This window comes from Hyla sarda, chromosome 2 (assembly GCF_029499605.1).
Source record: "Hyla sarda isolate aHylSar1 chromosome 2, aHylSar1.hap1, whole genome shotgun sequence".
Taxonomy (NCBI): Eukaryota; Metazoa; Chordata; class Amphibia; order Anura; family Hylidae; genus Hyla; species Hyla sarda.
In genome coordinates, this window is record NC_079190.1 from 105,538,188 (window position 1) to 105,552,700 (window position 14,513).

Genomic DNA, 14,513 nt, shown 5'->3' on the forward strand with positions numbered 1-14,513 from the left:
TGACAGTGCAGAGCTCCCGGTCAGCGGGTCTGACCGGGGTTCTGCAGAGAGAGGGACGCCACGAGCGCTCCGGGGAGGAGCAGGGACCCGGAGCGCTCGGCGTAACAGCAGTTTAATGAAGTGACTCGTTTTATTGAATCGTGGCGATATTCATATTAGTTATGGATCTAATTTTTCATGAAATTCGTAATGAATTTGGATACATCATATTCGATTCGCTCATCCCTAGCTGTAACTCATGATTAATAAAAAACAAAAAATTTACAAAAGCACTCTTTCAGTAAGTTCCTTCAGATTTTGTGGAAGAGCGAGAGATCTACAGTGCAAGAAAAATACAAAACAAGCTCTATAGCAATCCCAAGATATATATATACTCTCAGTCGGTAGTAGCCCAACGGTGGCAGTAGTAAATCACAATTGATTCCTTTAAAATAAATCACATGTGTTTCCCATATAGATGTATAAGTGGAAATCATATGTAAAATAAAATACTATATACTAATTTACAATGTAACTAGAAAAGAAAGGACTAGAAGCATATGCAACTTATTTACTTATCTGCTGTCTCCATAGCTGTATCCAAAATGTAAGTGAATCTGTTAGCCCCAATGGAGGTGGTTCACCACAAGCAATGCTGCATAAACTACAATAACATTAGAACTGTCATTCTTTTATATTGTACCTACATATGTATGCAATGTATGTATCAATGTATGTATCAATGAGGCGTGCATTCCAGTTGGATCAAACATCACATGTGTGGGCTTTTAGGAGGGTCCTGCGGTATAACCCTGGCCCTTCCTGTTAGCCAATATGCAAGAGGTGGGTATTTGGTGCATATAAAACAACAAATTTTGTGAAAATAAACACACAGACATAATGTATAAAGGTATGACAGATATAATTTTATTGTAATCTATCGAAGAGTGCCAGCTGTTCACCACCTCCACTGGAGTGACTGATTTACTTAAACCATTAAGCAAGAACTGGATTTATCTAGTGCCAAAATAACCGAAGAACAGTATAAAAATGAAAATATTTGGCCATCAGCCCTTTCAAGTGCATAGTTCATACTTGCATTACATTCAGGCATGACACACAGCTATGTTGTCCAATGAGTATAGCTACATAGTTGGGCATTCGGCCATGGTAATAGCTGTGGCACAAGAATGAAGCTGCCTGACAACTCGGGTTATTTAAAGATCAGCAACGACCTTTCTGCTGTTTTACGTCAGTAATAATATGAGGCACACTTATGCACGGAGAGCATTCACACTACTGTGAGAGGAATCAACAAAAATTGAGCAATTATTTTGTTAGAATTTCTGCACATTGAGAGTTATTATTGAAATACATTGTGTCGAGGTGACTTCAAAGCCTTCTAAAAATTGACCAGTTACCAAACAATAACGATAAATTTTGCCTGCGGATAGGGACCTCAGATTACCTGCAAGTAGCTATTTATGTCTGTATTTTTAAGGTAATATAACATGTTTATAACCATTCCATGCGCCGGCCTCCTAAATTATAATCAGCCAATAACTTGGCAGTGACGCATTACATAAAAGCTGTGTAGACAAGAGTTCTGGCTTGTATTCTGGGAAAAACTAGTTATTCCTTGTAACATACTCCCAGACTAAGTGGTACAGTGGTGGCAAGGTGGTGGCATAGTAATGGTGCGGTGGCAAAGCTTTGAGGTGAGGTTAGCTCCCCTATGTTTCTGCCCACCATTTTGCTGAATTTGCCAACCTAAGGTGTAAGGCCCCCTTCACACTAGGGCTGGGCGGTATACCAGTTCATACCGAATACCAAAATTTTTGTGCAGCACGATATAGATTTTAACCCATACAGCAATACTGGTTTTGCCCCTCCCCCTCGGGAATGAATCAATCATCAGCGCTGCGCTGTCCCCAACTAATCATATGTGACCCGCGAGCGCTGTTCTGCCCACCCAATTAATTATCATCCCAGCGCCGCACTGTCCCCATCGGGGTACTACTCACATATGTCACCCACAAGCGCTGCCCTCCTTGTCCTCCTGTTTGTTTCTGCCGCTGGCGCTGACACTCTATACCAGTGGACTTCACCCTCCAGATGTTGCAAAACTACAACTCCCAGCATGCCCGGACAGCCGTTGGCTGAGGCGGAACATCGCTGCGGCCGGTGATAGGCCTGACGGCTGTCCGACGTTCACGTCCCCAGGGTAAGGCCAACGTCGGAACATGCGTTAAAGTTTTATTTTTGTTTACCTTTTGCAGCCCGAGCATAGGAATACAGTATAGAGTGTCAGCGCAGGCGGCCGCAACAAACAGGAGGACAAGGAGAGCAGCGCTTGCCGTTGGCTGTCTGGGCATGCTAGGAGTTGTAGTTTTGCAACATCTGGAGGTCTGCATGTTGAAGACCAATGCTCTATACTGTATCCCTATGCCCGGGCTGCAAAAGGTAAACAAAATAAACTTTAACTCACCTTCCCCGTCGGTCCGGACCTGCTTCCTAGTGAATGGAACGTCGGAAAGCCGTCAGCCTATCACCGGCCACAGCGATGTTCCACCTCGGCTGGTGATAGGCTGAGCCCACTGTCTTTTAAGAAGCCGGCTTCTTACATGACAGTGGGCTCAGCCTATCACCGGCTGAGGCGGAACATCGCTGCGGCTGGTGATAGGCTGACAGTTGTCCGACATTCACGTCCCCAGGGTAAGGCCGACGTCGGAACATGCGTTAAAGTTTTATTTTTGTTTACCTTTTGCAGCCCGGGCATAGGGATACAGAATAGAGCGTCAGCGCAGGCGGTTGCAACAAACAGGAGGACGAGGAGGGCAGCGCTTGCGGGTGACGTGAGTAGTACCCCGATGGGGACAGCACAGCGCTGGGCTGATAATTAATTTGGGTGGGGGGGGGGGGGGCAACACCGTTTTATACTGTGGAACTGCCATAAGTTACAAAAATACCGCGATGCACATATTTGACCATACCGCTCTATTTCCATTTCTCCCGTTACTATCTTTGGTCACAAAATAACGGCCATTATTAATAACGGGCTATAATGGGTTAAAAAGGATAATGTCAAAATCCCATAGACTATAATTTTGTAACGGCCGTATAGGATTTTGTAACTGCCGTTTTAAAGCCGATTTTTAGACGGAACTTCGAACGGATCTTTAAAACTGAGTAATTTTGTAGTGTGAAAGAAGCCTTAGTGTAAATAGAAGATTGGTGACGGGTTGTATGGTGCTGTGTCACACACAATGAACCAGCCCTAACACCACTTTGGGTTGCTTCACATGAATACCTCAGCAGTACACCAGAAGATATATTTAAGCAGTACCTAAAAGTATGTTGTAGTATACCCATAATTCCCATAAATTTACATTATATCAACGTAGTCAAAAATATGTCATGTTAGGCTATGTTTTGTCCCCTGTACAACACCACTTGTGTCTGCACACACCACTTTTTGTTCTACAAAAAAATTGTATGCATACATTTCCCCCCCAATAGACGTGAATAAGAGATGCATTGTATAGGTCAACGTGTGTACACATTTTTGATTTTGTTGCTGGTTTTACAGTTTTTACATAGTTTTACATATTAACAAAAAAGTATTCATTTCAAATGTATAAATAATATTGTTTACAAACATATATACCACAGTAAACCATATACAATAATGCAACACTGAGTCAAATTGGTCTTGTTTTGGCACATACATAAGTGGTATACCATGAATGTACGTGTGTGGTGTAAGTGAAAACTTACCTTTACTCGAACAAACTAAATGCGGGGGAAGAGATTTGTCAAACCAGGTGCAGACAAACAGTGGAGCAGTTACCTATAGCAACCAATCAGATTTTATTTTTAAAAAGGCCTCTGAAAAATGAAAGCTGGAATCTGATTGGTTACTATTAGCAACTGCTCCACTGATCCACTACACAAGTTTTAATAAACTCCTAATGTAAGATAACACCTCCAGTATTGGAGGCACATGTTCACTCATTGTAGTTGAGACTCAAAAATACACTTAAAAATGAGCCTCACATTTTCAGCTTTTTGTTGCTTTTTGGAACTTTTTCGGTTGGTGTTTTATACCAGGGCTCCCAGGCTCATGAGACATGTGCAACCATAACACCTCAATTAGAATAAGGATATGTTACTGGTAATAGAGTGTTGGCTTTGTTACCAGTTACAGGACAGGCAGTGCTCAGGCCTTGGCTGTCTACATCCTTCAACCATTCACAGACTCCACTCTACAATGCTAACCTTAAAGCTAGCCACCCCTAGCTAAGGGGTCTGGGCTTAATTATTATCTTTCTGACCCCTACTGCTACTGTGAAGTATATGTTTTTACTATATATTTACTACATGTTTGCATGAAATATTGTAGGAGCCACTTTTGGTCTATGGGGTTTCTAAAGTCTGCACTGAAATTTCTGAACAATTCATATTAGTAATTCATATTGATAACTAGTATATTTACAGTATTTTAATGCAGAGTGCGATAACAAATATGTTTGCTTTTTTAGATACGCAGACGTAGACCTACACCTGCCACACTTGTCCTGAGCAGTGACCAGTCTTCACCAGGTAAGCCTTGTGTTATCTTGTATATTATCATAAAAGACTGAATGATTTAATTACAAATGTCCCAATTAACAAAATGATTTATCATATTTATATTTACCAATATCACATTTCAGATTAAATGGGTAGTTTTACTATTGCAGATGTGCCAGAATTTTGACAAAATCTGTGCCAGATAATCCGCACCCTCGTAGACAATGAATAGAGCCCATCTGCAGCACCAGGGCTGGTGCAAGGATTTTTGACACCCTAGGCGAAAGCAAATTTTGCCATCCCCTTGACCCCACCCATTGACACGCCCCACCTTACAACGGCGGTGACAAACTGTAAGGAACCTCCCCAGATATAATTTCACTATAACTGGGGTGACACACTGCAACAAACCTCCTCCTCATGTAATCTCCTTACTACTAGGGTGACACACTGCAACAAACCTCCTCCTCATGTAATCTCCTTACTACTGGGGTGACACACTGTAACAAACCTCCTCCTCATGTAATCTCTTTATTAATGGGGTGACACACTGTAACAAACCTCCTTCTCATGTAATTTCCTTACTACTGGAGTGACACGCTGTAACAAACCTCCTCCTAATGTAATCTCTTTACTACTGGCGTGACACGCTATAACAAACCTCCTCCTCATGTAATCTCTTTACTATTGGGGTGACACACTGTAACAACCCTCCTCCTCATGTAATCTCCTTACCACTGGGGTGACACACTGTAACAAACCCCCTCCTCATGTAATCTCCTTACTACTGGGGTGACACACTGTACCAAACATTTTACTCATGTAATCTCCTTACCACTGGGGTGACACACTGTACCAAACATTTTACTCATGTAATCTCCTTACTACTGGGCGGGACACACTGTAACAAACATCCTCCTCCTCATATAATCACCTTACTACTGGGGGGGGGGGGGGGACACACTGTAACAAACCTCCTCATATAATTAACTTACTACTATGATGACACACTGTAACAAACCCTGTCCTCACATAATCTTTTTACTACTGGGGTGACACACTGTAACATACACACACCATACATACAGCAATCTTTTATATATATATCCATCTTTCATACATATATCATTTCCGACCCCCAACTACCCCTGCCACTACCCCTGCCCTACCCGTGGTCTCCTCACCTCGAGGAGATTATTGCTGCGGCCTGCTGTTTACTGGGTGCCGAGGATGTAGATTGGAGGCAGCGGAGATCGCTGGTAATGGTTGCTCTGTAATGGCTGCTTTTGAACACAGCCAGGGTCCAGGGATGGAATGGGATCAGAGGCAGGAACATGTCAAGGCCTTGGTGCAGACATGTTTGGATGTGCGGCGACATTTGGAGGCTGCTGGGGGCGCAGTATCTATCGGGGGCACGATTCACCACCCCCTGCATGGACCAGGTAAAAAGCAACCAGCCCAAACCCCAACATTTGGTTCTCCGTAATCAGACACTTATCCCCTATCCTGTGGATTGGCTATAAATTGTCTTTCACAAACAGTTGGTCTAATCTTAGACTTGACTGTCTAAGAATGCAACAAATTGATCAGATGGCCCAATACACATTAATCAATCTGACACCATAGGTTTTAGTAAATCTGGGCTAATGTTTGATTTAGCATGGAAGGGAGCAACTTTCATTGCTTTTCGTCTATCTCATTATTTTTGATTGTTCTACAGCAAGTTGAATCTTTGTATGATCAGTTTAGGCTTTATATTGAGCAATATACCATTAGCTGTGCAAATGTTTTGGCCAATTTTTGGCAGTAAATAAATAAAGACTTTGTAAGTAGCGACCACATAAATGTACACATAAACATGATCATGACCGATATGCTGGAATTCAGAGCACACACAAACGTGGATTATATATCGTGTGCAAAAACAACTGATATTTTCTGACAATGTTGTTTTCTCCCAGATTGCAGAACAAGTATGGATCACAAGTAAATGCAGATATAAATAGAGATCAAAATAAGAGCTAGATAGTTTATAATCCGATGTCTGTCGGCAAAGCAGGTTTTATACTGACAAGAATAGAACACGTTGCTTGCTTGAAATACAGAGGTTAAAGATGGCTGTGCGTTACACAACATTGATACTACGTAAACCTACCGTATTTACTCGAGTATAAGCCGAGTTTTTCAGCACGATTTTCGTGCTGAAAATGCCCCCCTCGGCTTATACTCGAGTGAACTCCGCCTGTCAATCCCTTCATCAGTGGTCTTCAACCTGCGGACCTCCATATGTTGCAAAACTACAACTTCCAGCAAGCCCAGACAGCCATCGGCTGTCCAGGCATGCTGGGAGTTGTAGTTTTGAAACCTCTGGAGGTATGCAGGTTGAAGACCACTGCGGCCTTCGTCATCATCCAGCTCCCCACCCCCCTTTTGTTTTGTACTCACCTCCTCTCGGCGGGACTTTAGGGTGAGCTGGTCCGGGTCATCTATGCTGCAGGGACCGTCCGGTGGGGATGGTTAGTCGTTGCAGGCTGCCCATTTTCACCGGGGGGGGCTCTTCTCCGTGCTTCGGCCCCGGAGTAGTGACGTTGCCTTGATGATGACACACAGGGACGTTCATGCGCAACATCCCTGTGCGTCGTCGTCAAGGCAACGTCACTACCCGGGGCCGGGGCCGAAGTGCAGAGAAGAGGCCACCCCGGTGACAATGGGCAGCCGGGGTGCCCAACCATACCCACCGGACGGTCCCTGCAGCATAGATGGCCCAGACCAGCTCACCCTAACGTCACGCCGAGGGGAGGTGAGTACAAAACAAAAGGGGGGGGGGGGCAGGATGATGACCAAGGCCACTGTGGTCTTCAACCTGCGGACCTCCAGATGTTTCAAAACTACAACTACAACTACAAAAGCCGATGGCTGTCCGGGCATGCTGGGAGTTGTAGTTTTGCAACATCTAGGTCCGCAGGTCCGCAGGTTGAAGACCACTGATGAAGGGATTGACAGGGGGTGATGATGAAGGGGGGGGGATGATGACGGGGGTCTGGATGATTACATGGGGGGAATGATGTATTTCCCACCCTAGGCTTATAGTCGAGTCAATAACTTTTCCTGGGTTTTTGGGGTGAAATTCGGGGCCTCGGCTTATATTCGGGTCGGCTTATACTCGAGTATATACGGTTATACAAATAGTTGTGTGTGAGCGAGGTGCTCCTATTTATTTCTACTTGTTTATGTCAACCAACAGCATTATCTCTCTGCTGCTTCATTTTATGGAACAGTCATGTAAAACAGACTAGGGAGAGTTCTAGTTATATATACAGTATCTCACATATACAGTGTCTTTTCATGTGACAACACTGAAGAAATGACACTCTGCTAAATGTAAAGGAGTGAGTGCACAGCCTGGATTACAGTGTTTAATGTTGGGTCACCTTAAAATAACTCAACACAGCCATTAATGTCTAAACCTTGGCCACAAAAGTGAGTGCACCCCAGCACTGCCTTAATAGGGTACTCCGGTGAAAATTATTATTATTTATTTTAAATCAACTGGTGCCAGAATGTTAAACAGATTTGTAAATCACTTCTATTTTAAAATCTTAACCCTTCCAGTACTTATCAGCTGCTGAATACTACAGAGGAAGTTCTTTTCTTTTTGAATTTCTTTTCTGTCAGACCACAGTGCTCTCTGCTGACACCTCTGTCCATGTCAGGAACTTTCCGGAGAAGGATAGGTTTTCTATGGGGATTTGCTCCTACTCTGGACAGTTTCTAAAGTGGACAGATGTGTCAGCAGAGAGCACCGTGGTCAGACAGAAAAGAAATTCAAAAAGAAAATAACTTCCTCTGTAGTATACAGCAGCTGATAAGTACTGGAAGGGTTAAGATTTTTAAATAGAAGTAATTTACAATTTACAATTTAAATTTTTTGGCACCAGTTGATTTAAAAAAAAAATTATTTCACCAGAGTACCCCTTTAATCCCTTGGGGACAGAGGGTTTTCCAGTTTTTGCACTTTCGTTTTTTGCTCCTTACCTTTTAAAAATCATAACCCTTTCAATTTTGCAGATAAAAATCCATATGATGGCTTATTTTTTGTGGCACCAATTCTACTTTGTAATGACATCAGTCATTTTACCCAAAAATCTACGGAGAAACGGAAAAAAAATAATTGAGCGACAAAATTGAAGAAAATATGCAATTTTGTAACTTTTGGGGGCTTCCGTTTCTACGTAGTGCATTTTTCTGTAAAAATGACACCTTATCTTTATTCTATAGGTCCATACAGTTAAAATGATATCCTGCTTATATAGGTTTGATTTTGTCGTACTTGTGGAAAAAATCATAACTACCTACAGGAAAATGTATATGTTTAAAATTGTCATCTTCTGACCCCTATAACTTTTTTATTTTTCTGTGTATGGGCCGGTATGAGGGCTAATTTTTTTTATCCATGATCTGAAGTTTTTAGCTGTACCATTTATGTATTGATCGGACTTTTTGATTGCTTTTTATTCATTTTTTCATTATATAAAAAGTGACCAAAAATACGCTATTTTTTTGCGCGTACGCCATTGACCGTGTGGTTTAATTAACAATATATATTTTATAATTCGGACATTTCCACACGCGGCGATACCACATATATTTATTTTTATTTATGCTGTTTTTTTTGTTTTTTTTTAATGGGAAAAAGGGGGTGATTCAAACTTTTATTAGGGAAGGGGTTAAATGATCTTTATTCACTTTTTTTTTTTGCAATGTTATAGCTCCCATAGGGGACTATAACACTGCACACACTGATCTTTTACATTGATCAATGGTTTCTCATAGGAAACTATTGATCAATGATTCAGCCGCTTGACTGCTCATGCCTGGATCTCAGGCAATGTGCAGTCATTCAACAATCGGACAGCATGGAGGAAGGTAGGGACCCTCCTGCTGTCTTTACAGCTGTTCGGGATGCCGCAATTTCATCGCAGCGATCCCGAAAAGCCCCCTGAGATAACCGGCAGTGCTGTACTTTCACTTTAGCCCCACGTTATAGACAGGGAGTGGGCTGAGGGCGTGCAGGTACACCCTCCGTCCCCAAGGAGTTAAAGGGGTATTCCAGGCCAAAACTTTTTTTTATATATCAATTGGCTCCGGAAAGTTAAACAGATTTGTAAATTACTTCTATTAAAAAATCTTAATCCTTCCAATAGTTATTAGCTTCTGAATTTGAGTTGTTGTTTTCTGTCTAACTGCTCTCTGATGACTCACGTCCCAGGAGCTGTGCAGTTCCTATGGGGATATTCTCCCATCATGCACAGCTCCCGGGACGTGACATCATCATTGAGCAGTTAGACAGAAAACTTCAGAAGCTAACAACTATTGGAAGGATTAAGATTTTTTAATGGAAGTAATGTACAAATCTGTTTAACTTTCCGGAGCCAGTTGAGACATATATATATAAAGGTTTTGCCTGGAATACCCCTTTAAGCCTTTTGGGCATGGAGTTCACCACAGCTTCACAGGTTGCCCCTGAAGTCCACTCCTCCATTACTGGTAGATGTTAGAGACCTTGTGCTCCCCCACCTTCCATTTGAGGGTACCACACAGATGCTCAATAGGGTTTAGGTCTGTAGATATGCTTGGCCTTTACCCTCAGCGGTGGTGGTCTTGGAGGTGTGTTTGTGGTCGTTATCATGTTGGAATACTGCCAAGCGGCCCAGAATCCAAACTGAAGGGATCATGCTCTGTATAACTATGTCACAGTACATGCTGGCATTCACGGTTCCCTCAATAAACTGTAGCTCTCCAGTGCCAGCAGCACACATACAGGTTTGACCATGAATCTTTCACCACTAGGCTTGAATGTAGGCAAGACACACTTGTCCTTGTACTCCTCACCTGGTTGACACCACACAAACTTCACACCATCTGAACCAAATAAGTTTATTTAGGTATCCGACAACAGGGCATGGTTCCAATAATCCATGTTCTTAGTCTGCTTGTCTTCTGCAAACTGTTTGCAGGTTTTTTTTTTTTTTTTTGTGCAATATCTTAAAGGGGTACTCCAGTGGAAAACTATATATTTTTTTTTTATATGAACTGGTGCCAGAAAGTTAAACAGATTTGTAAGTTACTTCTATTTAAACATCTTAATCCTTCCAGTACTTATGTACTTTGTGGGCTACGTGTGAGAGACACGTAGCGCACAAAGGCCATATATGGGATATTTCTAAATACATCAGAATTCAGAGAATGAATCTTGAGTTTTATTTCTTTGTCAACACCTACTGTGTTACAGAAAAAAAAATGGATTAGAATGAAAAATCTACTAAAAAATTTTAAAATGCCACCTCCACTTTTCTTTTATTTCTGTGAAACGCCTAAAGGGTTAATTACACTTCTATAATGTCATTCTGACTACTTTAACCCCTTAAGGACTGAGCCCTTTTTCACCTTAAGGACTGAGCAATTTTTGCAATTCTGACCACTGTCACTTTAAGCATTAATAACTCTGGAATGCTTTTACTGATTATTCTGATTCCGAGAACGTTTTTTCGTGACATATTCTACTTTAACACAGTGGTAAATTTTCGTCGTTACTTGCATCCTTTCTTGGTGAAAAATCCCCAAATTTCATGAACATTTTGAAAATGTTGCATTTTTCGAACTTTTAAACTCTCTGCTCGTAATGAAAATCAATATTCCAAATAAATTATATATTGATTCACATATACAATATGTCTACTTTATGTTGGCATCATAAAGTTGACATGTTTTTAATAGCAATTCACCGCAAATAAATTCAGATCAAACAAATTTTTTTCAGAAAATTTGGCGAATCGTCCAAATCAAATTTTTTTAAAAATTCGCTCATATCTAATTATCAGTATTGCACACACTAGCCAAAGTTATTAGAGGTGCATGTAAAAGCACCCCAAATGTAGAAAATAGGGCTATTACTTTTTAATTAGTTCTAATATTTCTGGGTTGGATAGACTGTATAGATGTAAGTAACACCGCTCTTAAACTACATTTATTGAGTTATTACTTAGGAAACATGAGGTATTCTATGCATATGTCTCAGGTCTGATGTTATTCATTAGTTTTTATAAATAAGTCCTTGTGTATCACAGTGTCGTATACAGCTGCATTATTAAGAGGGTAATGAGAACACAGATTTCCCAGGTTCCCCTCAGGTGGTACCTGCTTTGTTACCTTGAAGTAATTGCCCTTCTTTTCATCTCACTAATAAGGCCATATGCCTCATTCCTTCATATTCAAGGGTGTCTAAATGGTTAGAAGGAAAAAAACAAAATCCTTAATTTCCCGCCATTATTATTTTAGCTTCTCAAAAGGAATCCTTAAACCTTCAGTATAACAATCTTCTACATAACCTGGCATTTTGGATGTTTATGCTTAGCCTTCTTACAGGTCATTAGTGAGAAGACCAGTTACAAAGGGTTAATGGGAGCATCTGTTTCTTCTAATTGTCTCTCTCTTGTTCATTGAAGTCTTCACTAAAGTTCATTTCATTTTAGCAAGCGCTAAAGGCGAATGAGAAGATGGTGTATTCTGCTTGACCTGGTTGGTGTAGAAAATAAATTAGGATCTACAGCACTAAATTGTCTGGTCTAATACAACTAGCATTGGAAAACTTTTGTTCCAGCATCCGAATTTCTTCAAAACAAAATAGAACGCATCTTTCTGATTCAACGCGACTTACATTAGTCAAGGCTTTTTCAATGGTTACATAGACTATGATGTCTATGTACCATTTATTCTTTACATTCAAAATGGTGGCTTTTTATTGTACTATGTTACAACTAGGTAGGACTCAAAAGGTTACTTAGTAAGGCATGATACTATAATATTAACTGACTATTACTATATGGTAACATTTAATTTTGCTTGGCTTTGAATTTGGCTAGACCATGCTTTAAATTGTCCATCAGGTAGAGTCCTGTGTATTTACTAAGACTCAATTTGAGAATAGATCATTGGGTTCAGTAGAATTGGGACAGTGATAAAAATTTTCTTAACTTAGCCTCTGTATCTCACCCCAATCGATTTGGTACGCAGCCATCAATATGTCATTGAATTGCAGACTTACAACTTTAAAGGGGGACTCCAGTTTAAATAACACTGATCAATGCTAGCCTATTAAAATATAATGTTAGTGAAACTACAAGGTGAATGGCATAACCATAAAATAATTTTTGGTCACTTCAATGCCAGAAAAAATTAATCAAAACGTTCCACAGAAAAATAAATAATGTTACTGTTGTCTATTAGTGTTGAGTGCGAATATTTAAAATGATAATTTTTACCGCGAATATCAGCACTTGCCGATTTCGTGAATATTTCGAATATAGTGATACATATTCGTAATATGGAATATTCTTTTTGTTTGTTTGTTTGTGTTTTGCGAATTTGCAAACATATGCAAATATGCGAAAATGCTAATATTTGCAAATATCGGCTCTTCCGGTCAGAGGACACTGATCCCTCCCTTACTTTAGGTGAAAGATATAATCGCACATGCGCACTATGCAAATTTTATTCCGAATTTTTATTCCGAACAATCGAAATTATGATTTTTAGAACGTGAAGAGGAAAAAACAGAAGTGCAAAAATAAAAAATGGCCCAAGAGGGAAGGGGTTAATAGTGGCCATGTACAGTGGTGCCAATATAGCAGTGGTCAGACACAGCAATGTTATAAAGTAGTGACCCTCTCTTATTTTTCTGAAGAAGACAATAAGGTCAGAAAACGCAATAGATGTCTCTTGATCAGCATTGTTCCCCTTTCTTCCACCATACAGAAATTCGGTAGCTTGTTCTATGCCCACCTAAACCTCTGGCTTGTTGTTTGGGCTGAAGTGGCCAAAATAGCTTCAGCCACATGATGGCTGGTAGAAGGAGGAAAAGATCAAATGATGTCTGGTTAGCACCTATTGCCTTGCAAATAGCTCTTCCAGCCAATCAGGAGGCAGTATAGGTGTGATATCAGAGCCATAAAAAAACAGGTTTGCACATAGGCACAGCTGCCATTTTAGAGATAGATGTTAGGTGAAGATCTCTGTGAGGGACACTAAGCAGTGAACAACACAGATAAGAGTAGGACCACGTGTCTAATAATTGTAGTAAAGCAGCAGTGCAAAGAGCATTCTTCATCCTAGGTTACCTAAATGTGCTATACAGGGCATTTAAGGCTCTGGGCTATTAGGGATGTTTGGCAAACCAACCAAACTTTAAAATGTTGGCTCATCTCTATTTGTAACCATTCTTGTTGGTGCAACATGCACTGCCTCCCAAAGTTCTACTTTGATGATAGGTAATTCTGCTTCCTGTATTTATATGTTGCATTGAGTAGTTTTACTGTATCTTATACTCCAATGTTTTGCATTTCACTTAATAAAAAATATAATTGTTTCTTTTCTCCAATTAGTTTTTATCTGTAAAGTTCAGGAGCCGTCAGACAAAGCTGTTTAGAAATGTTATAATTGGCTAAATGTTCAACTTGCCCTTCAGAGAAATCCGTCTTTTCATTTCAGCTTACTATTAGACTCTATTTCTTTCTATGCATGTGTCAGTCTGTTTTAGTCAATACAGACTTGTCTTCATTGTACAATCTACTTGTGCGCTGTGACCTAATTATACATTGTAAGCCCCAGATCAAGAACTCTCAATGCGATTTTCATTCATAATGAAAATGTGTATAGTCACATTAATATAATCTTCAGCAAGCCTCAGTATCATTCTTCTTGCCTTGAATAGTGCAGATCTTCTGGATTTGAATGCACATGACTATTTTTGGCACAGTTAGTTATTTTCAGCATAGAGTAGGTGGTTTTGGCTTCTGTAATTGTTTGTAAGCAGAGTTGGGTTTTACCGTATTTAGTATATGATTTGTATAATACCACTTCAGGAGGTGTATCGTTTCAGTACTATTCTTATATAATTATATAAT

At 40.4% G+C, this 14,513-nt stretch overlaps 1 protein-coding gene across 2 annotated transcripts in view; it reads left to right on the forward strand.

Annotated features, from left to right (window-relative positions):
* The window catches only part of PPP1R1A (protein phosphatase 1 regulatory inhibitor subunit 1A), a 213,428-nt gene that overhangs the window by 89,545 nt on the left and 109,370 nt on the right, over positions 1 to 14,513 (forward strand). For both annotated transcript variants that reach the window (XM_056562772.1, XM_056562771.1), the window contains exon 2: positions 4,521 to 4,581. In XM_056562772.1, coding sequence (XP_056418747.1) covers positions 4,521 to 4,581 — 61 coding nt within the window. The remainder of the gene's footprint in view (positions 1 to 4,520; positions 4,582 to 14,513) is intronic.